This window comes from Rhinopithecus bieti, unplaced genomic scaffold (assembly GCF_001698545.2).
Source record: "Rhinopithecus bieti isolate Rb0 unplaced genomic scaffold, ASM169854v2 scaffold_20150, whole genome shotgun sequence".
Taxonomy (NCBI): Eukaryota; Metazoa; Chordata; class Mammalia; order Primates; family Cercopithecidae; genus Rhinopithecus; species Rhinopithecus bieti.
The window spans coordinates 846,834-874,264 of NW_016810565.1; the positions used below are offsets into that span (position 1 = coordinate 846,834).

Below are 27,431 nucleotides of genomic sequence, written 5' to 3' on the forward strand. Positions count from 1 at the left end.
GGCCGGGCGCGGTGGCTCAAGCCTGTAATCCCAGCACTTTGGGAGGCCGAGACAGGCGGATCACGAGGTCAGGAGATCGAGACCATCCTGGCTAACACGGTGAAACCCCGTCTCTACTAAAAAATACAAAAAACTAGCCAGGCGAGGTGGCGGGTGCCTGTAGTCCCAGCTACTTGGGAGGTTGAGGCAGGAGAATGGCGTAAACCCGGGAGGCGGAGCTTGCAGCGAGTTGAGATCCGGCCACTGCACTCCAGCCTGGGCGACAGAGCGAGACTCTGTCTCAAAAAAAAAAAAAAAAAAAAACCTGGACTTGGGAGGCAGAGTTGCCATGGTTTGAATACTGGTACTACCACGTACCCGATCTTTCTGTGTCTCAGTTTTCTCGTCTGTAAAATAAGGTAACAATAGTGCCTCATAATGTTATGCAGATTAGTGAGTTAATGTTTATAAATAGTCCATGGCATGTAGTTAAGAGCTTGTAAACTGGTTTAGTAACTGAATTGAGCATTAAATTCTGAAGATATCCATCTTCAAAACTTAATAAGCATTATTCCCTCTACATTTTACTTCCATCTCTCTCAATATAGTGTTTTTACTTGGATGTAATCTGTTTAGATGATGGGTTTGTAGAACCATAGTTAAGAAAAGAACTTAAGCACCTAAGTTTTTTCCTTGTGTACTTAAATATATATATGTATTATATATATGTATTATATATATATATATGTATATCCCCAAACAGATGGGTTGTCATGTGTGTGGAAGAAGTAAACACATTCTATCCCTAGTTCACCATTCTAGAGCGTTGACTTTTAGAGTCGGAAGTGATTCACATGAATTAAAACTTCAAAAAAATATTTTAAGGACAGTTAAAACCTGGCTATTGGTATAAGCAAACTGGGAAGTCGTTAGACTGTAATAAGTTATTACACTTAAGGAAAGATGGCTTAATGGTATACCTCATGTGCATCCTATATTAAACAAAATTGTTGCATTGTAGAAAATTAAGTTTGCTTCTTATTTAGGTGTTTCCTATTTGAAGGAAGATTCTGAAGATTCTGGAGAATCTCATTCTGTAATTTTGGAGTAGAGCCTAGAAACAAACTTTTTTTTTTAATTAATTAACTTTATTTTCAAGAACATACATACTTTTAACAAACATCCCAGCTGGGCGTGGTGGCTCACGCCTGTAATCCCAGCACTTTGGGAGGCTGAGGCGGGCACATCACCCGAGGTCAGGAGTTCAAGACCAGCCTGATCAAGATGGAGAAACCCTGTCTCTACAAAAAATACTAAATTAGCCGGGCATAGTGGCACATGCCTGTAATCCCAGCTACTTGGGAGGCTGAGGCAGGAGAATCGCTTGAAGGGAGCAACTGCCGGGAGGCAGAGGTTGCAGTGAGCCGAGATTGAGCCACTGCTCTCCAGACTGGGCAACAAGAGCGAAACTCCATCTCAAAAAAAAAAAAAAAAAAAGAAAGAAAAGAAAAAACCCACATGGTTGAGTTAAGACGGGATTTACTGAGATTAGTGACTCATCTGTCTTCTCCTGAGCTCCAGCTTTCTCATCAACAGAATCAAAAGATTTGACTAGAAACATGATCTACTTCCTAACTCACTACTATGATTTTATTGTTTCTATTTTCCTTATGATTATGATATTAAAGAAGAATTCCACTATGTGTGATGGACTGTGGGGTGAGGAAGTGAGCCTTCTGTTTACCACAAAAAATTAATTGAGAAACTTAATGTTTTAATAAAGAAAAAGGCTTTATTGGGCCGAGTGCAGTGGCTCATGCCTGTAACCCCAACATTTTGGGAGGCCAAGGCTGGAAGATTACTTGAACTCCGGAGTTAGAGACCAGCTGGGCAACATGGCAAAACTCCTTCTCTACAAACAATACAAAATTTCACCAGATGTGGTAGCACGTGCCTGTAGTCCCAGGTACTGGAGAGGCTGAGGTAGGTTGATGATGGCTTGAGCCCAGGAAGCCGAGACTGCAGTGAGCCAAGATGGCACCACTGTACTGGAGCCTGGACAACAGGGCAAGATGCAGTCTCAAAAAAAGAAAAGAAAAGGACTTTCCAATAAAACCGTAAACTTCCAGTAATTATTAGTAATTCAGTTCTAAGTAATTAGTTCTATATGTTGGCAATGGCATGTACTAAAACACCCCAAACGGTGGTAGTATGTATTGTCTTCTATATTGTGTGTGTATTTAAAATCTGCTATTTTTAAATTCACAGCCTTTAGATTTAACTAGTTTGCTAAAGTTTGAGCAGTTAGAACTTTATAGTATTCATTCTAATCCGTGGTAATTACTTACTTTTGCCAGTTATTCCAGCACCCGAACATAATTGGCCATTTTTCATGCATCTGCTTGATAATACCTTTACCAGTTATCACAGTGGCTTGATTTAAAGTCCACTTCATGTTCAGTTAGAGAGACATGTCCCACTGGCTACGAGGTCACCATTGTCCAACAACAGAGAATGTCATTCAGCAAATTAGTATTGATTGTCCTATTCTTGACTCAGTAATTTCTTCAGCTGAGAGTAAATGGATAATTGGGGGCTATTAATACACTTATCTATGGGTGGTTTTTATCCCGAGTCTTCCGCAAACCCAACTTGTGGGAGAATAACTGGTTTTTCTTAAGTTCTACAAAGTGAGGGCCAGTAATTGACATGAGTTGACACTGTTTTTGGTGGGAACTTGGGGGCAGGCCTTCAGAAACAGAAGCAAGATGGTAGTATGGAACACCAAATAGTCTTTTAGACTAATTTAATTTAGTTCCTTGTTTGGAATGTTCATTAATTAACAAATTTCTGTTAAGTAGGGGGTACCTCCAAAGCACCTTTAAGGGTATACAGCTTTTTAAAACTGTTTAATGTATGTGCTATTTTGAATGGTATATTTTACAGATCTAATTGTGGTCCATGGTGTTTAATCTATTTTAGAAACTGGATGGCTTCTACAGGGAGCCAGGCCTCTGATATAGACGAGATTTTTGGATTCTTCAGTGATGGCGCACCCCCCACCAAAAAGCCCAGGTAAACAAGAAAGGGAATCAGAGAGCAGAGTAAATTACCATTAGTGGGAGAGAAAGAAAAGTAGCCAACTTACACCTTTTATGTCAGTTGTTTTCATAATCAGTATTGACCTTCATACTAAAATTAAATTATTTTATTTTGGATTTAATTTTATTTTTTATCAAGGCAATACAGGTACATAGTTTTTAAAATCAGTATTTCAGAGTCCACCCTTCTTCAGAGATAATTACTTTCAACTTTATCTGTTTCTTCTAATGTTGACATCCATGTTTTAAAATACTGTATATATTGCTGCTTTTTAGTTTTTCAGTTTTATTGATTTCCGAGTATGGAATATAAGGACTGCTTTGCCCTCATGACTCCTCCCCCTGTATTGCCACTCCACACACTCTCCCCATGTTCTTGTATGTTTATATCACAGCGTTTGGTTCAATCCACTTTTAATATTTACATTTATTATGACTGTATAAATAGTATTCGTAGCTGAGCCTAACGCGTGACGATTGTATTTCCTTTCTCGCCCATTTTTTTCGCTTATGTCGTTAAAGACTGTCTTTTTTGTTTGTTTGCTTTCAGTGTATTCTCACATGCTCTGACGGAAGAATACATCTCCTAGCTATACTGAAACACACCAATAACTTGCTAGTTCGTGTCATGGATTCTTCCCTCTGGACGCTAGGCCGCTTGGGACACTTGTTTCCCAGGCCTCTGTTGCATTGCTGATACTTGCTATTTCCCTTTCCCATCGTCCTGATAATTTCCTTTACATCTCTCCTGTATTGATTCTCTGTTTGCTGAATCTCATGTCTTCTTTTTTGGTGCACTCTTTCATTTTCCTGAAGCGTATCCCTGCATAGCCTCCTAAGGAAGGACCCATAGGAGAAAACTTTTTGGACGTATTTGAAAATGTCTTTATCATACACTTACATTCATTGGATGGTTTGACTGAGTATAAAATCTTTGGTATCTCTCATGCATTCTCTGCTAACATCTAAGTATTCCTGCCAAAATAGCCACTCTGTTCTGATTCCTAATCCTTTGTATTATATGACCTCTTTCCCTGTTTTGTTTTTTGTTTTTGTTGTTGTTCATTAGAAGCTTATAAGGATCATTCTTTTATTCTCAGTAACCTGAAATTTCACGGTGATGTGTCTTCTCATATGAATCTGGACACGGGGCAGCTCTTTAAAGCTGGCAACTAGTACCTTCACTTTGGAGAAGTTGACTTGTATTACTTTTTTGATACTTTCCATTACAATGTTTTATCTATTCCGTATTTTTTTTAAACTCTTGTTATTCAGATATTGGACTTCTTGTATTAAGTCTCTAATTTTCTTACATGTTTCTTGATTTTTTTCCCCCCATTTCGTGTTTTAAAATTTTGCTTTCTCGGAGGTTCTCCGTTTTATCTTGTGGATTTAAACATTTCTGTTGCTATATTTTAATTTGTGAAGTCTTTCTGTTTGTTCATTTTCATAGCACTCTGTTTATGTTTCACGGATGCATTTTTTTTTTTGAGATGGAGTGTCACTCTGTTGCCCAGGCTGGAGTGCGATGGTGCGGTCTCAGCTCACTGCACCTTCTGCCTCCCAGGTTCAAGCAATTCTCCTGCCTCAGCCTCCTGAGTAGCTGGGATTACAAACGTGCACTACCACACCCAACTAATTTTTATTTTATTTATTTTTTTAATAAAGACAGGGTTTCACCATGTTGGCCAGGCTGATCTTGAACACCTGACCTTAAGTGATCCACCTGCCTCGGCCTCCCAAAGTGCTGGGATGACAGGCATGAGCCACCCCACCTGGACAATTTTTTAAAAATCTATGTGAGGATGTCATTGTTTCCTTTTAAAATTTTTTTTCTCCTTCCCGTACTATCTCTTGTGTCCTTCAAATTTCTCTCTACCTGCTAGTTTGTTGGGTATAACTGTTGTGTCGGGGGCTTTCCTCAAATGTGAGGTGACCCTTGTTTGTCTGCCCATTTTTAAGAGAAAACACTAAAAAGCCAATGGAAGAGGCCGGGCGTGGTGGCTCACGCCTGTAATCCCACCACTTTAGAAGGCCAAGGCGGGCAGATCACTTGAGGTCAGGAGTTTGAGACATCCTGGCTAACCTGGTGAAACCCCGTCTCTGCTAAAAATACAAAAATTAGCTGGGCATGGTGGTGCGTGTCTGTAATCCCAGCTACTCAGGTTGCTGAGGCAAAAGAATCACTTGAACCCGGGAGGCGGAGGTTGCAGTGAGCCGAGATCGTGAGATTCCATCTCAAAAAAGAAAAAAAAGCCAATTGGAGAATCTGCGTGTACGTAAGGAGCTTGGTCCCAGACTCTACGTAGAGTTAAGGAATTCCCACCTGTCAGAATCTGCAGGTTTTTCATCTCATACTGGCCACTTTCCTGAAAGAGGAATCCTCCTCATTTCCCCCCTGGATGGGGGATAGGGGTACAGGTACAGGGTTGATTCCTAGAGTCTGAAAAGCTGTCTCTGGGGAAAGAGAGTTGGGGGAAATCTTATGTTTTATACACAGACTTTTACTTAATCCCCACCTTCAGCTGCGTGCAATGTTCTCAGATGTAGTCCTCTGGTCAACCTCTGCAGGAGGGAAACCCCTAGTCTGCTTAAAGTCACAACTCTTAAAGGCTTGTAACCGAATTCTCCTGTTTTAGCCCCACCAGTCCCTCTACCTTTGGGAATGTGAACATTCCCAAAATTCTACCAAGGGAATCAGCCTTTGCATTACAACTTGTAAAATTCTGTTGCCCTTTGACCTCTGTTGTCTGCTGTCATCTTTACCTAGCCTAGTTTTTAGGTATGTATACCTGCTGCTAAAAAAAAAAAAAAAGTAACTGTTATTTAGTGGTTTACAAAGAACTGGTAATAAAACACAATTGTTACATGTTTTGTTTTAACTGGAAGTCTTTTTTTTTTTTTTTGAGACAGGGTCTCGTTCTGTCACCCAGGCTGGAGTGCAGTGGCACAAACACAGCCCACTATAACCTCCACCTCCTGAGCTCAAGTGATCCCCCCGTGAACTTAGCCTCCTGCTTAATGGGGACTACAGACGTGCCTAATTTTCTTTTTCTTTTCTTCTTTTTTTTTTTTTGGTAGAGATGGGGTCCCACTAAGTTGCCTAGGCTGATCTCGAACTCCTGGACTGAAGCTCAGCCTCCTAAAGTGCTGAGATTAAAAGTGTGAACCACTACGCTTAGCCGAATTGAAAATCTTGATTAGGAAGAATTATAGTCCGAATCTATATGTTATATATTTAAAAAAATACAGTACAACAGTATAAAATGAAAAGTAAAAAGTCCTTTTTCTTCCCATCCACAATTTAACCACTATTTATAGATCTTGTGAATCCTAGAAATTTTCTATGTGGATATTTGTGTATGTGGATTTGTGTATGCTTCACTATCTTGATTGCTCTGAACTGAAACTCATTTTTCATCATTTGCTTCTAGCATCTATTATTAATGTCTTTTCTGGTAGACTAACCTTTCAATATCAGGGAATCCATTTTGTTCCTGGATACATCACTAGTGACTCCTGTGCTGTCTGGTACATACAGGTTTTTCTTTCCTGCCTCAGCCTCCCGAGTAGCTGGGACTACAGGTGTGCGCCACCAGACCCAGCTAATTTTTGTATTTTTAGTAGACACGGAGGTTCACCATGTTGGCCAGGCTGGTCTTGAACTCCTGACCTCAAGTAATCCACCCACCTCGGCCCCCCAAAATGCTGGGATTACAGGCGCGAGCCACTGCACCCAGCCTCAGTTTTTCATATTTGTTGAATGACTAAATGCAGAAGCTCAGGATAGGGAAAGCAATTTTAGAGGCTGTGTCCCCAAAACTAGGCTTCCCAAGGCTTGAAAGTGCTATTCCTTTCTTGGGTTATGCCAAAATGCTGATCCTCTCCATTTTATTATTTAGACAGAAAGGTTGGGGAGAATCCGTTTTCGGGGGAGGGGAACATGCCATCAGCAAAAATTAAAGTGAAGGAACATATTTCAAGCGGGGATAGTCTCCAGAATGAAAGAGGGGAACAAAAACAAAAGCTAGCACCCATGCTGTCTCACATATGGGCCTCAGAACAGAGAAGTCTGTCTCTGCTTATCATGGTAAGAAAGGAATGTTTTTCACTTGTTGTCATGTCCCTTGAATAGTTAATGTCTTTAGTTAGATATGTAGGGCTCCTGTGTTTTTAGAATTCTATTGGCCACTTGCTTTTTCTTTTTTCTTTTTTTTTGCCTGAGGTTAATGTTTACAAAATTCGGAGTTAAATTTTTTATTGCCTTTCTTTCCCCTTGTGTTTTACATTTCTCAATAATAGGAACTTAATTTGTCCTGGGGTTCTTTTCTCTTTTCTAGAGTACAAATCAAACGTCTTCTTTTGAAATTGAATATTGGTTTAAAATATAATTTGGTTGGCAGAACTCAGCTGAGCTGTAATCTCTTTGGATCTTTTCCTAATATTAGTGGAATTTCTTAGGTTGAGAGGACTAAGAAGGAGAAAACTGATTTTAAGATTGGTTTTGGGATTCCTGAAATAGGTTTATGACTGGTTTTTCAGCAAGCACTGACATAATATTCTGGTTGTTTTCTTTAAACTGCTTTGGAAAAGTGTCAAAAACCGCCATTGATCTTCTTTGCAACTATAAAAGTTAGCTAAAAACTAGAACCTTAGTCAGACAGTCTTTCTGTGGGCCTCATATCTATGGGATATTCCAGTCCTCTCATTTGTTTTGCTTTTATAGGAAGCTGCTTCCAAGCTTAAAAACTAAGAAGCCTCGAGAACTTGTGCTAGTGATTGGAACAGGCATTAGTGCTGCAGTTGCGCCTCAGGTTCCAGCCCTCAAATCCTGGAAGGGGTTAATTCAGGCCTTACTGGATGCTGCCATTGATTTTGATCTTTTAGAAGATGAGGAGAGCAAAAAGTTTCAGAAATGTCTCCATGAAGACAAGAACCTTGTCCATGTTGCCCATGACCTTATCCAGAAGCTCTCTCCTGTGAGTACCTTCATTTGTGCCACAGTATTTGGAATTTCCTAAAATTTGACTATCATAACTAGCATGATTTGGCTGTTACAACTAGCATGCCAAGTGCAGCAGGGATATTCATTTACAGCTTGTAAGTTTCCATAACACTGGGCTCTTCTGCACAGTGTCTATTTATGGACCCTATTCAGGGTAATTATCTTAACCCGATTTCACTGTGTGTCTCTGAGAGAGAAATGATGTTGAGGACTTTATATGTGCAAATGACCGCTGTGTTTTGAATTTATTTTTTTCTGCATCACTACTATAAAAGCTGTGTTCTGTGGCATCCATGCCTTGTATGGAATCCCACAAAGATTGGAGATAATTTTGTCATTTTATAGATGAAACAAAACCAGTTTTAATGTTCTTTTAGAGGTAATAACTCAAAATATTTATAAGGAATTGCACCTTATTTTACCAAACTGAGTTGGATAAAAGGACTCTCTGTCTTGCTTTGTCTGAATTTTTTTTTTTTTTTTTTTTTTTTTTTACAGAGTCTACCTCTGTCACCCAGGCTGAAGTTCAGTGGTTCGATCTCGGCTCACTGCAGCATCTGCCTTCTGGGTTCAAGCGATTCTCCTGTCTCAGCCTCCTGAGTAGCTGGGATTACAGGCATGTGCCACCATGCCCAGCTAATTTTTGTATTTTTAGTAGAGACAGGGTTTTGCCATGTTGGTCAGGCTGGTCTCGAACCCCTGACCTCAAGTGATCTGCCTGCCTCAGCCTCACAAAGTGCTGGGATTATAGGCATGAGCCACTGCGCCCAGCCTGTTTTAAAAATTTCTTAAAAATCAGGCTTCTAGGGCCAGGCATGGTGCGGTGGCAGGTGCCTGTAATCCCAGCTGCTCAGGAGGCTGAGGCAGGAGAATGGCTTGAACCCAGGAGGTGGAGGGTGCACTGATTTGAGATCGCACTACTGCTGTCCAGCCTGGGCGATAGAGGAAGACTCCATCTCAAAAAAAAAAAAAAAAAAAGGAATTAATGGGGTTTTAAAGCGTTCATGGAATCTCCACCTCATACCGTTTACAAAAATTAAAAACGGATCAAAGACCTAAATATGATATCTAAAACTGTAAAACTCTTAGAAGATAATACAGATATAAAATTTCATGACTGAATCTGGCAGTGGTTTTTTGGACATGACACCAAAAACACAAAAAACCAAAGTAAAAAAAATATATACATAAACTGGACTTCTCCAAAGTTTAAAAACTGTTAGGCTGAAAGGACACTGTCAAGAAAGTGAGCTGGGGATGGTGGCTCATGCCTATAATCCCCAGAACAAGGCAGGAGAACTGCTTGAGGCCATGAGTTCAAGACCAGCCTGGACAACATAGTGAGACCCTGTCTCTACTAAAAGAAAAAAAAAAGTGAAAAGACAACTCCCAGAATGAGAAAATGTTAGGAAATCACATATCTGTTAGGGGTGTAATATCCAGAATCTATAAAAAACTATTGTAACTTAATAAAGGCTAATAATTCAATTTTAAAATAACAATGTAGTTGAATAGACATTTCTCCAAAGAAGATACACAAATGGCCAATAAGTGTACACGAAAAGATGTTCAGCATCATTAGTCATTAGGAAAATACAAATCAAAACCACAACAAGGTGCCATTTCACACCTGCTGGGATGACTAGAATCAAGAAGACATTAATGAGTGTTATTAAAGATGTGGAGAAATTGGAACCCTTGTGGGAAAGTAACGTGATGTAGTTGCTTTGGAAAACAGATTGACAGTTCCTCAAAAAGTTAAACAGTGATTCTGTGACCCAGCAGTTGCACTCATAAGTATATACCCAAGCGAATGGAAAGCATATTCATGCAACAACTGTACAGTCATGTTCATAGCAACATTATTCATAGCAGCCAAAATAGTGGAAACAACTCAGATGTCTAGCTCATGAATGGATAAACAAAACGTCCGTCCATGCAATGTTAATTGGCCATAAAAAGGAATGAAGTACTGGTCCATACAACAACATGGATGAACCTTGAAAACATTAAGTAAAAGAAGCCAGACACAAAAGGACATATATTGTATGATTCCATTTGTATAAAAGGTCCAGAACAGGTAAATCCATAGAACAGAAATTAGATTATTGCTTGACAGGGCTAGAGGAAATTCTTTCCAAACTACTCTAAAAAATAGAGTAGGAGGGAGTACTTCCAACTCATTGTATGAGGCCAGTATTATCCTGATAACAAAACCAAATAAAAGACATCAGAAGAAATGAAAATGACTAAACACTGTGGTTCACGCCTGTAAGCCCAACACTTTGGAAGGATGAGGCATAAGCATCACTTGAGCCCTGGAGTTCAAGACTCCACTGAGCTATAATCGTGCTACTGCACTCCAGTCTTGGTGACAGAGCAAGACCCTGTCTGCCTCTTAAAAAAAAAAAAAGAAAGAAAACTACATACCAACCAGGATCTCTTAGGAACATGGACACAAAAATCCTCAACAAAAAACAAAATACAACCAAACTGAATGCAGTACCCATGAGGAAGTCAGAGTCTTCTGGGGAATGAAAGGTTGGTTTAACATCTGCATATCAGGCCAGGCGCGGTGGCTCACACCTGTAATCCTAGCACTTTGGGAGGCCGAGGTGGGCGGATCACTTGAGGTTAGGAGTTCAGGAGCAGCCTGACCAACATGGCAAAACCCTGTCTCTACTAAAAATATAAAAATTAGCTGGGCATGGTGGTACATGACTGTAATCCCAGCTATCCAGGAGGCTGAAGCAGGAGAATTGCTGGAACCCAGGAGGCAGGAGCTGCAGTGAGCCAAGATCACACCACTGCACTCCAGCCTGGACGACAGAGCAAGACTCGGTCTCAAAAAAAAAAAAAAACTGCACATCAATATAATATATCATGTCAATAGAATAAAAGACAAAACCACATGGTTTTCTCAGTAGATGCAGAAAAAACATGTTAGCAAAATGTAACACTCTTTCATGATTAAAAAAAAAAAAAACACTCTACAAATGAAGGAATAATAGCAAACAATAGAAGGAAACTACCTCAACGTGGTAAAGACCATATGTGAAAAACTCACAGATAGCATATTTAATGGTGAAAGACTAGATTTTTTCCACTAAGATCAGCAACAAGACGAGGCTGTTTTCCCACTCCACTCCTGTCCAACGTAGTGCTGGATGTTCTAGACCGGGCAATTAAACAAGAAAAATAAATCAAAGGAATCCAAATCGGAAAGGAAGAAGTAAACTGCCTCTGTTTGCAGACGACATGGTCTTGTCTATAGAGAATCCTAGGTTATCCTCTATTAGAACTAACGAGTTCAGCAAGGTTGGAGAGTCCAGGATCAATATATTAAAAAATAATATTGTTACACACTTGCAGTGAACAATACTAAAATGAAATATTAAAAATTCTTCCACTTAACATCAGAAACAATAAAATAGGAATAAATTTAACAGAAGAAGTGCAGAAGTCCGGGTACAGTGGCTCAGGCCTGTAGTCCCAGACTTTGGGAGGCCGAGGCGGGTAGATCACCTGAAGTCAGGAGTTTGAGACCAGCCTGGCCAACATGGTGAAACCCCATCTGTACTAAAAATACAAAAATTAGCTGAGCATGGTGGCGGGCGCCTATAATCCCAGCTACTCGGGAGGCGGAGGCAGGAGAATCACTTGAACCTCGGAGGCGGAGGTTGCAGTGAGCTGAGATCTCACCCCTGTACTCCAGCCTGGGCAACAAGAGTGAAACTCCATCTCAATAAATAAATAAGTGCAGAACTTACGCTTTGAAAACTACGAAACATTGAAAGAAATGAAAGAAGATCTAAATAAATGGAAAGACATGCCATGTTCATAAATCAGAAGACTTAATATTATTAAGATAGAATACTCTGCAAATTGGTCTACAGATTAAGCACAATCCCTATTAGGATCCCAGCTGCTGATTTGGTAGAAATTGACAAACTGATTTAAAATTCATATGGAGCCAGGCACCATAGCATGCACCTGTAGTCCCAGCTACTTGGGAGGCTGAGGCAGGAGGACTGCTGGAGGGCTTGAGCCCAGGAGTTCTGGGCTTTCAGGAGCAGGGGACCACTGGGTTGCCTAAGGAGGGGTGAACCAACACAGATTGGAAATGGAGCAGGTCAAAACTAGGCTGATCAGTAGTGGGACTGTGTCTTTGAATAGCCACTGCACTCTAGCCTGGGCAACATAGTAAGACCCTGTCTCTAAAAAAAAAAAAAAATTAAAACTTCATATGGAATTATAAGGGACCTAGAGTAGCCAAGACAGTCTTGAAAAATAACGAAGTAGGGAGACTCAAATTTTTTTTATTTCAAAGCTTACTACAAAGCCATGTAATTAAGGCAGCATGGCAAAGGATTCTTAGATCAGACACTGAAAGCACAAGCAACAGAAGAAAAGTAGATAGCCGGGCGCGGTGGCTCAAGCCTGTAATCCCAGCACTTTGGGAGGCCGAGACGGGCGGATCACGAGGTCAGGAGATCGAGACCATCCTGGCTAACACGGTGAAACCCCGTCTCTACTAAAAAAATACAAAAAACTAGCCGGACGTGGTGGCAGGCGCCTGTAGTCCCAGCTACTCAGGAGGCTGAGGCAGGAGAATGGCGTGAACCCGGGAGGCGGAGCTTGCAGTGAGCTGAGATCCGGCCACTGCACTCCAGCCTGGGCGGCAGAGCGAGACTCCGTCTCAAAAAAAAAAAAAAAAAAAAAAAAAAAAAGAAGAATAAATTGGACATGATGAGAATTTGAAACATAAGTGCTGTAATGGTTGTCATCAAGAAAGTGAAAAGAGAGCCAGGCACAGTGGCTTGCTCCTGTAATCCCAACTACTTGGGAGGCTAAGGTAGGAGGATCATTTGATCCCAGGAGTTCGAGGCTGCAGTCAGCTATGATGTCATTGTACCTCAGCCTGGGCAACACAGTGATACCTCCGTCTCTAAAAAAGAAAAAAAAAGAAAAGAGAACCCACAGAATGGAGGAAAATATTTGTAGATCATATTTGACAAAAAAACCTAGTATCCAGAATATATAAAGATCTATTACAACTTAATAATAAAACTGATATATTTAGGGGAAATTTGAACACTAATATTAAGGAAGTAATATTTTTTAGGTGAGATAGGAGTATTGCAGTTTTGTTTTGTTTTGTATGTACTCTTCTAACTTTTGTGTGTGTTTGGAAATGTCCATATTAGAAAAAAATCAAATCTATCAGTATCAACTCAGCAGTACTATGACAGGGTTAACAGGCCCATCTACTGAGCCAGTTTAACGTATACCAGGAAAGTGACGTTACAGATTCACTGCAAAGAGCTTGGGTTTTATAATCAGACTCTGTCACTTACATGCACTGGAACCCTGCACAAATCCCTTGTCAACATCTGTTTTTGCACCCGTGAAACCGGGATATTACTTCCTTGTGTCGCTTTGTGAAGAATAGGTGAGATAATGTATATAAAATGTCTGGCACATAGTTGATGCACCAGAAATGTTAACAACCCTGTGGGAGAAAACAGGGTTTTTTGTGTGGTTTTTCTTTTTTCTTTTTTTTAAATAGAGATGGAGTCTCCCTGTGTTGTCCAGGCTAGTGTTGAACTTCTGGGCTCAAGTGATCTTTCTGTTTCAGCTTCCCAAAAACTGAGATTACAGGCTTGAGCTACCATGCCAATTTTTTGTTTCTTGTTTTTACTAAGTTTCAGGGTAGAAGGAAATGAAGGTCACTGTTTTAGATGAATGGGAAAAGGTCCTTAGAAGTTGTGTGGGAGTTTGGCATTTCCTTTTGACTACTGAGCCTCCCTGTTGATGTTTTCATTCCTTTGTCTTTGCTTATAAAGGCCACTGGTGGGAAGTTTAGTTCTAGGGTCATCTGCTTTAAGAGAAAAAAACTTTCCAGCTATGCAACAAAGCAGGACCCCCTACCGCTACAAAAATTTTAAAATTAGCCTAGTGTGGTGGTGCACGCCTGTGGCCCCACCTACACAGGAGGTTGAGGCAAGAGGATCACTTGAGACCAGAAGTTTGAGAACAGCTTGGGAAACATAGTGAGACCCCATCTGTACAAAATAAAAAGTAGTAGGCATGGTGGTGTGCGCCTGTAGTCCTAGCCACTTGGGAGACTGAGGCAGGTGGAGGCTGCAGTGAGCCATGTTCTTGCCACTGTACTCCAGTTCAGTGACAGAGCGAGACCTTGTCTCAAAAGAGACAAACTTCTGTTTTGCGTCTGAGGAAATCAGTGCAGTTACAAAAGCATATTTCCTTCCTATGTTGATATGTAGGATTTAATAACTTAAATAGGACTAAAAGATATTTAACTAAAATGAGTGACTTGGATTTTTTTCCCCCCAGGTTTTAACCTTTTGTATTCTTTTCTCAGAAGCAAGAAAATATGTTCCATACCCATGATTACGTGATTGTATACCCAGGCCTTTTTATCTGTGTGTGTAATAATAAAACTGGTGTTAAAATATAGTATGTATTTGACGGGCGCAGTGGCTCACGCCTGTAATCCTAACACTTTGGGAGGCCGGGTGGGTGGATCACGAGGTCAGAAGTTCAAGACCAACCTAGCCAACATGGTGAAACCTGTCTCTACTAAAAACACAAAAAGTTAGCCAGGCGTGGTGGCAGGCACCTGTAGTCCCAGCTACTCGGGAATCTGAGGCAGGGGAATTGCTTGAACCCAGGAGGCGGAGGTTGCAGTGAGCCAAGACCACGCCACTGCACTCCAGCCTGGGCGACAGAGGGAGACTCCATCTCAAAAAAAAAAAAAATATATATATATATGTATATACACACACACACACACACACACACACACACACATATATGTGTATTTCTATATATAATGTATTGATAATGTGTGTCTGTGAGTCAGAGTACAAAAGTTATAAAACACAGGGTTCTTATTAAGAAAACCAAGGAAGTGACTGTATTCTTTAAATTTAATATTGTTTTTTTGAATAGGTATTGTTTATACACATTGCAGAAGTCAAAACACTATTAAAAAGGTGTCATATATTGAGACATCTTACTCCCATGCAGGTCTTTATCTTTCTCTTCTCCCAAAACCCACCTTTTATAGGTCACTATTACAAGTCTTTCTGTATACCCTTCCAGTGTTTCTTTTTGGAAATACAAGCAAGGAGGACTATATTTATTCTTATCTTACGACCTCCATCCCCTAGCTCAAAAGATGGCATTCTAGACATACTATTCTGCCGTTTTACCTCACAGTATAGCTTGAGGATCTTTCCATCTCATTCTCCTGTATATGGGTACTTGGCCATACTAGTCTGTTATATATGGATACTTGGCTTGTTTCCAGTCTTCTGCTATTACAAATAATGATGCAGTCGGCCAGGCATGGTGGCCCACGCCTGTAATGCCAGCACTTTGGGAGGCCGAGGCAGGTGGATCACGAGATCAGGAGATCAAGACCATCCTGGTGGCCGGGCGCGGTGGCTCAAGCCTGTAATCCCAGCACTTTGGGAGGCCGAGATGGGCGGATCACGAGGTCAGGAGATCGAGACCATCCTGGCTAACACAGTGAAACCCCATCTCTACTAAAAAAATACAAAAAAACTAGCCGGGCGATGTGGCGGGCGCCTGTAGTCCCAGTTACTCGGGAGGCTGAGGCAGGAGAATGGCGTGAACCCGGGAGGCGGAGCTTGCAGTGAGCCAAGATCGCGCCACTGTACTCTAGCCTGGGCGACAGAGTGAAGACTCCATCTCAAAAAAAAAAAAAAAAAAAAAAAAAAAAAAAAAAAGGGACCATCCCTGGCTAACACGGTGTGAAACCCCATCTCTTACTAAAAATACAAAAAATTAGCCAGGCGTGGTGGCACGCACCTGTAGTCCGAGCTACTTGGGAGGAAGAAGCAGGAGAATCACTTGAACTGGAGAGGCAGTGGTTGCAGTGAGCCGAAATTGCGCCATTGCACTCCAGGCTGGGCAACAGAGCGAGACTCCACCTCAAAAAAAAAGTAAAAAAAAAAAAGATATAGTGATAACCTCCTACATGTCATTTCATTTGTTTGAAATTGTATTTGTAGGATACATGCGACTGCTAGATCATAGGGCAAATGGATTTGTGATTTGGGTGGACATGAAAAGAGTGTCATATTTTTTATAACAAATCTGAAGAAGTATCTGGCCTTCAATAGTAGTTGACTCTTTTTTTTTTGAGACAGAGTTTTGCTCTTGTTGCTCAGGCTGGAGTGCAATAGTGCGATCTCAGCTCACCGCAACCTCTGCCTCTCAGATTCAAGCGATTCTCCTGCCTCAGCCTCCCAAGTAGCTGGGACTACAGGCACCCGCCACCACGGCCAGCTAATTTTTGTATTTTTAGTAGAGACGGGGTTTTACCATGTTGGCCAGGATGGTCTCGATCTCTTGACCTTGTGATCCGCCTGCCTTGGCCTCCCAGAGTACCGGGATTACAGGCATGAGCTACCACGCCCGGCCCAGACACACTTTTATAACTGACACGCCTAGGATAAAAAATCCACTGCTGCAATAATGACATTAATCAATTCATGGAGGCACGGCCCTCGTGACCTAATCACGTCTTACTAGGCCTCGGCTCCCAACACAGTTCCATTGGGGTTAAGTTTCTAACACATGAACTTCAGGGGACCAGTTCAAACCCTAGCAAATGGCATTTCACAGACAGGTTAGAGATCAGATATTTATTACATCACATTACATAGTTACTTTCCCATTTTGAATTCCCTCTGTCCCAAGGGCCACTTTTTCTTTTTAGTTGTAAAGCCAGCTTCCCACCTGAAGTTGGTGTTATAGTTCCTCATTAGTACTCAGGGATATTTACATGTATTCAAAATGAATCTGAAAAGCACTTATTTAAGTAAACCATATGTTAAGAAATAGGAGGTCTGGAAAAGTGGCTCATACCCATAATCCCAACACTTTGGGAGACTGAGGTAGGAGGACCACTTGAGACCCCAGGAATTCAAGATCCGCCTGGGCAACATAGCCAGATCTCACATCTGCAAAACAAGACGTGGAGATTCTGTTTAGAACTGATTGGTGTTTGATGTTTTTAACAGTTGCAAAATGCAAACTTTTAATTTTAAAAAAAATGTATTAAATTGTTTATGTTAACCTTTTGTATACTGGATATTCTTCAGCATAAACCTATGAACTGCTGAATTATGGCATGTAGAACTTAAGTGGTTTTTCCTAAATTCATAAACAGCTGTACAAACACCTAGGATTAGAAAAGAAGATGCTGAGGCTGGGCGCAGTGGCTCACACCTGTAATCACAGCACTTTGGAAGGCTGAGGTGGGTGGATCACGAGGTCAGGAGTTCAAGACCAACCTGGCCAAGATGGTGAAACCGCGTCTCTACTAAAAATACAAAAATTAGCCGGGCGCAGTGGCAGGCGCCTGTAATCCCAGCTACTTGGGAGGCTGAGGCAGGAGAATTGCTTGAACCCGGGGGCGCAGAGCTTGCAGTGAGCCGAGATCATGCCACTGCACTCCAGCCTGGGCGACAGAACGAGACTCTGTCTCAAAAAAAAAAAAAAAAAGGAGATGCCAAACCACACCTGGGCTGTGTTTCAGTGGCGCTTCCCTAAATCAGGAAAGATGAACAGAAAGTGTTGCCTTCTTACCCGGCACCTAATGAGAGGGTAGTTGTTGCTCTGCTTTCTACCCCAGCTTCCCTTTAATACCGACAGTAAATCCCTTGGCCATGTTTATTTTCTTCATTCTATAAAAATGCCTATTTTAGGAAGGTTACGCTTGTTTGCATAAGTATAGTAGCACTTGCTATGTGCTAAGCATGGTGCTAAGCACTTGGCATGTATCATCTCATCTTATTATGTTCTTATGAGATAGATAATATTTTATCTCTGTTTTGAATCCAAAATATTCTTCAAAAATTTGTTACTGCTGTAACTAAAACAACTGACCTACCAAAGCACCTTGGACTAATTTTCTTTTTTCAAATCCCTCCTCAGCGTACCAGTAATGTTCGATCCACATTTTTCAAGGACTGTTTATATGAAGTATTTGATGACTTGGAGTCAAAGATGGAAGATTCTGGAAAACAGTTACTTCAGTCAGTTCTCCACCTGATGGAAAATGGAGCCCTCGTATTAACTACAAATTTTGATAATCTCCTGGAACTGTATGCAGCAGATCAGGGGAAACAGCTTGAATCCCTTGACCTTACTGATGAGAAAAAGGTAAAAAGTAAAGCATTGGTCCTTTCTTCAGGCTAGTGGATTGTATCTTCATCAGAAAAGCTGTTTTCTGGTTGGCATATTGGTATTTATGTAGAGCTAGAAAGGAAAATTTTTTTCCCTGGTTGGATTTTTTGTTTTCTTTCTTTTCTTTTTAAAGATGAAATCAATATGCAGTAAAATGCATACAACTTAAAAAGTGTTCAGTTCTATGACTTTTGACAATTTCACCCAGTTTTAAAGCAAGATTAGAGGAAGTCATTTGAACTGTAAGATCTCTTTAGCACTCGACAATATTGAGTGGTGTAATATTGATAATACTGGTTCTATTTTCGTATACTTTTTTTTATGGCATCTATTGGAAATGTATGAAAACTACTTTATACTGATTGGAAGAACAACTTCCAGGCCAAGCAATGGCTGAATTGAGGTTAATGTTTAGTGGAAACCTCAGCAGACTTTGTTTTAGCATAGTCTATACTGTACCTACCATAATTATTGAACTATAGATGTTGATCCGTGTCAGCTAATGAGAGGAGTTCTTAAAGTCTCATTTGTCCTACTCTGTGATTTTTGTAATTTTTTTCTACACTTTGTTTTCCTCAGGAATCTGCCTTTATGTCCAATTTAGAGCCCAGCAAAGTACAGCTGAATAGAAAAGTGATTTGCCCACTGGCATTCAGTACTACAGTATTGCCCCTGCCAGAGTGGTAGCTGTAATACCGCTCTTGTGGTTTTGCTGACCTTGATGGCAGGACTTAAAGGGAACTGAATTTAGAGAAAAGTTGCCCCATGAAGACTAGTTCTCTCTGACCCAAGTGTCTTCCGCTTACTCCCTCATATTCTGTATGGTCAGCTCCTTCTTCATTTGTAACTCTCAACCTAGGGATCCCCTCCTGAGAGACCTTCTCTGACCATCCTGTTTAAATTGGATACTTATTTTTTGATCCAGTCTCTTGTCCATTTCCTTTGTAGCACTTACTGTAACTTGCAGCGTTTTGGTGTTTTGTTTTGTTTCATTTTGTTTTTTGAGATAGTTTCGCTCTTGTTGTCCCAGGTTCAAGCGATTCTCCTGCCTCACCCTCCCGAGTAGCTGGGATTACAGGCATGTGCCATCACTCCCGGCTAATTTTATATTTTTGGTAGAGATGGGGTTTCTCCATGTTGGTCAGGCTGGTCTCAAACTCCCGACCTCAGGTGATCTGCTGATCTCAGCCTCCCAAAGTACTGGGATTACAAGCATGTGCCTGGCTTTTTTTTCTTTTGAAATGGAATTTTGCTCTTGTCGCCCAGGCTGGAGTGCAATGGCGTGATCTCAGCTCACTGCAACCTCCTCCTCCCAGGTTCAAGCGATTCTCCTGCCTCAGCCTCCCGAATAGCTGGGATTACAGGCATCTGCCACCACGCCTGGCTAATTTTTGTATTTTCAGTAGAGACAGGGTTTCACCATGTTGGCCAGGCTGGTCTCGAACTCCTGACCTCAGGTGATCTGCCCACCTTAGCCTCCCAAAATGCTGGGATTATAGGTGTGAGCCACCATGCCCAGCACAGTTTTTATCTTGGCTGCTTATCTGTTTTCTGACTGTTTACCCCATAGGAATAGTAACTTCACTTGGACAGGTATCATGTTAGTCTTTCTTACCCTCATAGCTCAGATAAAACCCTCATGTCTCAAATATGACAGAGTTAGGTGCTTGGTAAATATTTTTTTGATTAATAAATGATTAGGCTGGGCACAGCGGCTCAGGCCTATAACCCCAGCACTTTGGGAAGCTGAGGTGGGAGGGTCACCTGAGCCTAGTTCGAGACGAGCCTAGGCAACATAGCAAGACCCTATCTCTACAAAAAATTTAAAAATTAGCTGGGCATGGTGGTGTTTGCCTGTGGTTCCAGTTGCTTGGGAGGCTGAAGCAGGAGGATCAATTGAGCTGAGGAGGTCGAGGCTACAGTGAGTTGTGATCGCACTATTGCACTCCAGCCTGGGTGATAGCATAAAATCATGTCTCAAAAATAAATAAATAGGCTGGGCACAGTGGCTCATGCCTGTAATCCCAGCACTTTGGGCAGCCGAGGTGGGTGAATCACTTGAGGTCAGGAATTTGAGATCAGGCTGTCCAACATGGTGAAACCCTGTCTCTACTAAAGATACAATAACTAGCTGGGAATGGTGGTGCACGCCTGTAATCCCAGTTACTCGGGAGGCTGAGGCAGGAGAATCGCTTGAACCCAGGAGGCAGAGGTTGCAGTGAGCCAAGATTGCGCCACCGCACTCCAGCCTGGGCGACAGACCGAGACTCTGTCTAAAAATAAACATGATTGAAATTTTAAAACTAGCAGCTCAAGTAGCTTCTATGCTGTTTGTGATAAAATTTCCAAAGATTATGACCAAGCATGTGCATGGATATCAGAAGCATAAGGACCTTTTAAAAGCTGAGGATATCTATCACATTTGATGTTTGCCTGCTCATTTCATCCTTGGGCCTCAAGATTTGCATTGTATTTTCAGCCCACATTAGGGGCAGTGTTGCAGTCTAATGGTTAAAGACATTGACTGGTAGTCAGAACGGGGCCTAGTAACATCCAAATTCTAAATCTCTGTGCCTCTTGACTACTTGCCTGATTCATAGCCTGTTTCTCCAAAAGGTGATAAGAATAAATGTATGCTGTCTCCAGTCCTTGGGAAAATTGAGCCATGGAATCAGGTGGCTATTGCATTCACTGTTGTCTAAATGATTGTTCTTCTCTGGCAGCCTTTTAGGTTCCTCAGAGGTGACTGAAGTGATTTTTCTATCACTTATCTATTGCTGTACAAGTAATGGCCCTGAAACTTTGTGGCTTATAACAACAAATACCTTGTCTGCCCATGATAAAGTACATGAACAATTTGAACTGGGCTCAGTGACTCAGCTGGGCATTTGTTCTGCTGATTTTTGCAGCCTCTTGACATACCTGCAGACATCTGCTGGCCGCACCACGGCTGAGTGATAAGGGGACCATAATTCCATGTCTGTCAATGCAAGCAGTTGGCCAGGCCATATATGTCCTGGCAGGCTAGCCCAGCTTCTTCAGTTTCTTCACATGACAGCTGGATTCCAAAAGTAACACAAGAGAAGTAAGACTTCTTGTGCCAACACTTACCAAGCTTCTGCCTGTGTGGGTTTGCTAGTATCCCACTGGCTAAAAGCAAGCCATGTGGTTAGCCTGGAGTCACTCTGAAGAGGAGCCACACAAGGGCCTGGATGCAGAGGCTTGATTTCTTGGGGCGATCACTGAAGCAGTTGTCCATAGTTCTCATGCATGTCACCAGTACAAAGGGTCCCTGTTGTTTCTGCAAATTATAACAAATTGTAATATTTGATGGCTACTTTCAAAGAGAAATCACCAAATTTGCTGCCATCATTCTTGACAGTCATTCCTGAAGTGGAAACTTAGACCACATCAGGTTTTGCATTCATGTCCTATATCATGAAGCTAGAGAGTTCATGTCAGAAGTCTAGTCCTCCAAACAGTGTCTTGCCCGTTGTGACCTTTAAACAGGTGCCCAGCCCTGCCAAGCTGGTTGGGCTATGTGTGTGTCGTGCAGGTCCTAGAGTGGGCTCAGGAGAAGCGGAAGCTGAGCGTGTTGCATATTCATGGAGTCTACACCAACCCTAGTGGCATTGTCCTTCATCCAGCTGGATATCAGAATGTGCTCAGGAACACTGAAGTCATGGTGAGTGGGGCCGATCTTGCTGGTCTCAGGAACTCCTTCCTGGGAAATCTCTCTAAATATGCCATAGGTCTTAAAGGGAAACATCTTCTTTTCATTAAGTGAAAACGGAAGGTCAGGGGCTAGGAGCAGTGGCCCGTGCCTATAATCCCAACACTTTGGGAGGTCAAGGGGAGAGGATCGCCTGAGGCCAGGAGTTCGAGACCAGCCTGGGCAAGATAGTGAGACTCTGTCTTTACAAAAATAAAATTAGCTAGGCATCATGGTACATGCTGTCCCAACTACTTGGGAGGCTGAGGCAAGAAGATCACTTGAGACTAGGAATATAAGGCTGTAGTGAACTGTATCTAGAGCTGCTGCACTCCAGCTTGGGTGACAGAGCAGGACCCTATCTCTGAAAAAAGAAAGAAACTGGAAAGTCAGACATTCTTCCTGTGCTTTTTAACTTGTCAGTGTGCATGCTGTTGTAGGAGATGTAGAACTTTTCTTAAGGTATCAAACCCTATGATCCTTGTTAGTACTTAATTGACAGCCAGCAGATGGCATGCCATCATTGGCATCATCTTCACATACAGAGGATACATTGGCACCCTTTAGCATCGTTTGGTTTATTAATAGCCCTCTCTATGTCAGAAATAATTGAGGCAGCTTCTTACAAACCAACCACTACTAGAGAATACATTCTAAGAGACTTTGTATAAATGGCAATGGGCTTATATTGAATTAACCACACTTATTCACACTTACTCTTTGTGGAAAGCTTATTGATCTTCTGTGATGCACATTTTCAACTTGTTCAGATAAACATGTTCAAACCAGAAGTATTCACTGTCCCCCAGCTCTAAGAATCTTGTTTGCTATTTTCAGGGCTGTGTCACATAGGATATAGCATCTTTAAACAATAAGGCAAAAGACCAAGAAAATGTATTGTCTGAAGCACAAGGGACTTTTTTTTTTTTTACCCATTCTTTCCCAGCATCTGCCATAACTGCATCCATCTCTGACAGTGAGTGATCCCTTAGGCAGAGTCATTTCTGTGTTTTTTTGTGTGTATAAATACACACACACACATACTGATGTTCTAAGTATCAAGCACCTTTCCTTGAGCAAATCTGATGATGGAATTATCTTCTCCGGTGACTCACAGTTCAGTTTGTAAGACAAAAGAAGGCAAATATGGTCCAGAAATGGAAGGATTAAGATATATGAAGACCTCTTTACCTAATGACCTCTGGGCACAGAAATCTTAAAAAGTACGCCTGTAATCCCAGCACTTTGGGAGGCCAAGGCGGGCAGATCACTTGAGGTCAGGAGTTCAAGACCAGCCTGGCCAACATGATAAAACCCTGTTTCTACTAAAAATAGAAAAATTAGCTGGGTGTGGTGGTGGGTGCCTGTAATCCCAGCTACTTGGGAGTCTGAGGCAGGAGAATCGCTTGAACCTGGGAGGCAGAGGAGGTTGCAGTGAGCCAAGACCATGCCACTGCACTCCAGCCTAGGTAGGAAAGCAAGACTGTATCTCAGAAATGAAATAAAAATTAAAAAAGTAAACTAGTGGCTGGGTGCAGTGGCTCACACCTGTAGTCCCAGCACTTTGGGAGGCCAAGGCGGGTGGATCACTCGAGGTCAGGAGTTCCAGACCAGCCTGACCAACATGGCAAAACCCCATCTCTACTAAACATACAAAAATTAACTGGGTGCGGTGGTGCACACCTGTAATATACTCAGGAGGCTGAGGCACGAGAATCACTTGAACTGGAGAGGTGGAGGTTGCAGTAAGCCGAGATCGCACCACTACACTGTAGCCTAGGTGACAGTGAGACTCCGTCTCAAAAAATATATAAAATGTAAAAAATAAATAAACTACTGGGCCAGTACACTGACACCAGCTCTATGAAACCCTTATTAGAGAGCCAACAGAAGAATGCCAGGTAAAGATAAAATTTTAGACCAATCATCCAGTTACAGCAATAAGCGAGAGATCCCACTCCTTGATGGGACATACCAACCCATGTAAGTCTTGGTTAATTGGTCATCATAATCTGCTCAATGTAGCATGACCTTCTTGGTTCATACCTGCCTTGAGTGTATTCTCACAATGTCAATATGTTTTATCTTTTCCTTCAAGAGAGAGATTCAGAAACTTTACGAAAACAAGTCATTTCTCTTCCTGGGCTGTGGCTGGACTGTGGATGACACCACTTTCCAGGCCCTTTTCCTGGAGGCTGTCAAGCATAAATCTGACCTAGAACATTTCATGCTGGTTCGGAGAGGAGACGTAGATGAGTTCAAAAAGCTTCGAGAAAACATGCTGGACAAGGGGATTAAAGTCATCTCCTATGGAAATGACTTTGCCGATCTTCCAGAATATTTCAAGCGACTGACATGTGAGATCTCCACAAGGGGTAGATCAGGTAAGATGCATTTTGAAGCTGAGGGGAATCAGAGAACAACAGCTCTTCAGCCGTTGGTGTATTTGTGATGGACAAAATAGTTGCCAAGATGAGGAATGTAATGACTGACCAAATTGTAAAGGAGGCCACAGTCTTCAGGTTAGACTAAAGTGCCATTTGGATTATGGGAAAACAGACAAAAAGGAATGCTCGAGTCATTCAATATAGACATAGGAAGATTGAAGAAAATAGATGTTCAGCCTCACTAGTTATCAATGAGATGCAGTTTGAATTTAGATTACAAAATAGAGAAGAAAGATCACTCTGTTTTGGCTAAGGCTGTGGAAAATAAATTTATTCATGGAGTATTTGTGGAAAGGTAAAGTTAGTACAACCTTCATAACCATAAATTTAGAGGATATAATAAACATTTTCAAATCTTTGACCCGGAAATCCCATCAAAACAATTTGTCCTAGAAGAAATTTCTCATAGAATATAATTGGATTATTGCACAATCACGATTGTACAAAGATGCATGTGTAGGAATGTAATCTCCATTGAATGTAGTGGCAAAAAATTGGAAGGAACGTAAAATTAGTAGAGAGATTCTACAGATATCCCAGTATTTATTTAACTGATGAAATGAAGCCATAAAAGGGAAAATGTTTTCATTGCCATAAAAAAAAGAGACATATGGGTAAAGGAAGAAAAAGCAGGTTGTAAACACCACAGTCACCTACATTCATATAGAATTGTAGTTTTTTTTTTTTTTTGGGGCATATAGAAATATGTCTGGAATGTTTTCTAAATTAAGTGGCTGTCTTTATGTAGTATGATTTAAAGTGTTGATTTTTTTGGTTTCTGTGTTGGCATTTTCTATGATGATTATGTATTATCTTTACAAACAGAAAACTTACTTTTAGAAATGCTATTTGGAAACGGATAATGGTGGTATTCAAGTCAGAGGATAGAAGTATCATTCACTTGATATTTTACCTCCACATTCTAACATTAAAGAGCAAAATGGTGATTAAAGATTCAGCTGATTAGTGGCTGCAGGCAAATTCCCAATAACCGCACAAAACACAGACATTTTTGGTATCAGCTAAACTGAAGAATGCTTTTTCAAAACCTCACATTGCCAGGCTCCAGAGTATGGCTAGTTTTACTCATCCATCTAATTCTGAAATAACTTTGCTGTTGTACACAAAATATTTCCTGAAAACTTACGTGTTTTCATTGTCAACCTGAATGCATCTTAGGAGGGCAAAAGTACAGGTAATTTGGCCTGTAATCCCAACACTTTGGGAGGCCCAGGTGGGAGGATCACTTGAGGCCAGGAGTTGAAGATGAGTGTGAGCAACATAGTGAGACCCTGTCTCTGCAAAAAATTAGCCAGGTGTGGTGGCACACACCTGTAATCCAATTGCTTGGGAGGCTGAGGCAGGAGGATCACTTGAGCCCAGGAGTTGGAGTCTGCAGTGAGCTATGATTGTATCACTGCACTAGTCTGAGCAATAAAGCAAGACCCTGTTTTTAAAATAAATAACATACAGGTAATTTAATAAACATAAAGCAGTTTTCCTAAATCAAATCATCCCCAGATTTCTTAACTGAATCAGATGGCTTCAAGTAGAATTCTCCTGTCATGAAAAATTATACAGCTTCTTCCATGGCTATGCGTTGATGGAACCAGACTTTTAAAAGCCATCACCACGTGAACAAGTCTCATTTGTGAAAACGATTTACTATTCTTTGTTGGAAATGAGTTTTTCTGGCGTCCTGCAGTGTTCTAGACTCTTCTGCTGTTGTTTGCCCACACTTGAGACTTTGAGTAGGCTTTTCTGTTGCATATATTCTGTTTTCATTAGCAAGAGATACATATCCAAGTTCTACATATTTCTTTTGATCTGTATGCTGAGGAAAGATGATAAAATTTAAAACAGCAAAATCTCTCTGGATAACTTTCTGTTGCACTAAATCTTAGCAAAAAAAAAAAAAAAAAAAAATGTATGTCGTTAGACTGTTGCATGACATAACAAAGAATCATTAAGGTTCCTTAGTGCACTAAGATTGCTCTAAGGAACCTTAACAGCTATTGTGGAATGGCACAAATTCTGTTATTAGCTGTGAAGGCTTCCCACCAGAGTAGCTTTCCCCAAAGTTACCTGTCATTAAGGTGTTCTGTATCTTTCAAAAAACTTGGATTTTCAGTATGGCCAGAGTGCTTTATGGGAATGGTCAGCTGAGTTTGGCATGTGAAATGTAGTAGAGCAGTTTCAGGTGAAAACATCATTTCATTTTGAAACAAGTCAACCTTATCTTTTACCCTTGCATAATGTTTTGAGTCTCTGTAGATATAGACTAATAAGAGTTGACAGGTCTTTTGCTGTTGTTTTTCAACACTGAGCGTTTGCTATGTGCCTGGCATCGTGTTGTATACTCACTTTTGCATAGTGGATATTAATTGTCCTCAGAGGATTCTGTAGTATGTAGTTATGCATATTTTAGAAAAATCAAGCAATGGGAAAAAGAAAAATAATTCTTATAATCCATTACCATACAAGCAATCGTTTTGGTACTTTTTTTTTTTTTTTTGAGATGGAGTCTTGCTCTGACGCCAGGCTGGAGTGCAGTGGTGTGATCTCGGCTCACTGCAACCTCCGCCTCCTGGGTTCAAGTGGTTATCCTGCCTCTGCCTCCTGAGTAGCTGGGACTACAGGTGCGTGCCATCATGCCCAGCTGATTTTTTGTATTTTTAGTAGAGCTGGGGTTTCACCATGTTGGCCAGGATGGTCTCCATCTCCTGACCTCGTGATCCGCCCACCTTGGCCTCCCAAAGTGCTGGGAGCCACCGTGGCCAATCCTTTTTATTTTTATTTTATTATTATTTTTTGATACAGAGTCTTGCTCTTTCACCCAGGCTGCAGTGCAGTGGCACAGTCATGGCTTACCACAGCTTTGACCTCCCCAGGGCTCAAGTGATCCTCCCACCTCAGCCTCCAAAATAGCTGAGACTAAAAGG

At 41.3% G+C, this 27,431-nt stretch overlaps 1 protein-coding gene across 7 annotated transcripts in view; it reads left to right on the forward strand.

Moving 5' to 3' along the window:
• The window catches only part of SIRAL1 (SIR2 antiphage like 1), a 54,507-nt gene that overhangs the window by 24,202 nt on the left and 2,874 nt on the right, over positions 1-27,431 (forward strand). For 6 of the 7 annotated variants that reach the window (XM_017892258.1, XM_017892259.1, XM_017892261.1 and 3 more), the window contains 5 exons: positions 2,962-3,054; positions 7,807-8,059; positions 18,079-18,306; positions 21,887-22,015; positions 24,141-24,426. In XM_017892258.1, the coding sequence (XP_017747747.1) occupies positions 2,969-3,054; positions 7,807-8,059; positions 18,079-18,306; positions 21,887-22,015; positions 24,141-24,426 (982 nt within the window). In that variant the 5' untranslated portion in view covers positions 2,962-2,968. Of the gene's footprint in view, positions 1-2,925; positions 3,055-7,806; positions 8,060-18,078; positions 18,307-21,886; positions 22,016-24,140; positions 24,427-27,431 lie in introns of all 7 variants that reach the window. The other variant, XM_017892260.1, reaches the window with a different exon arrangement.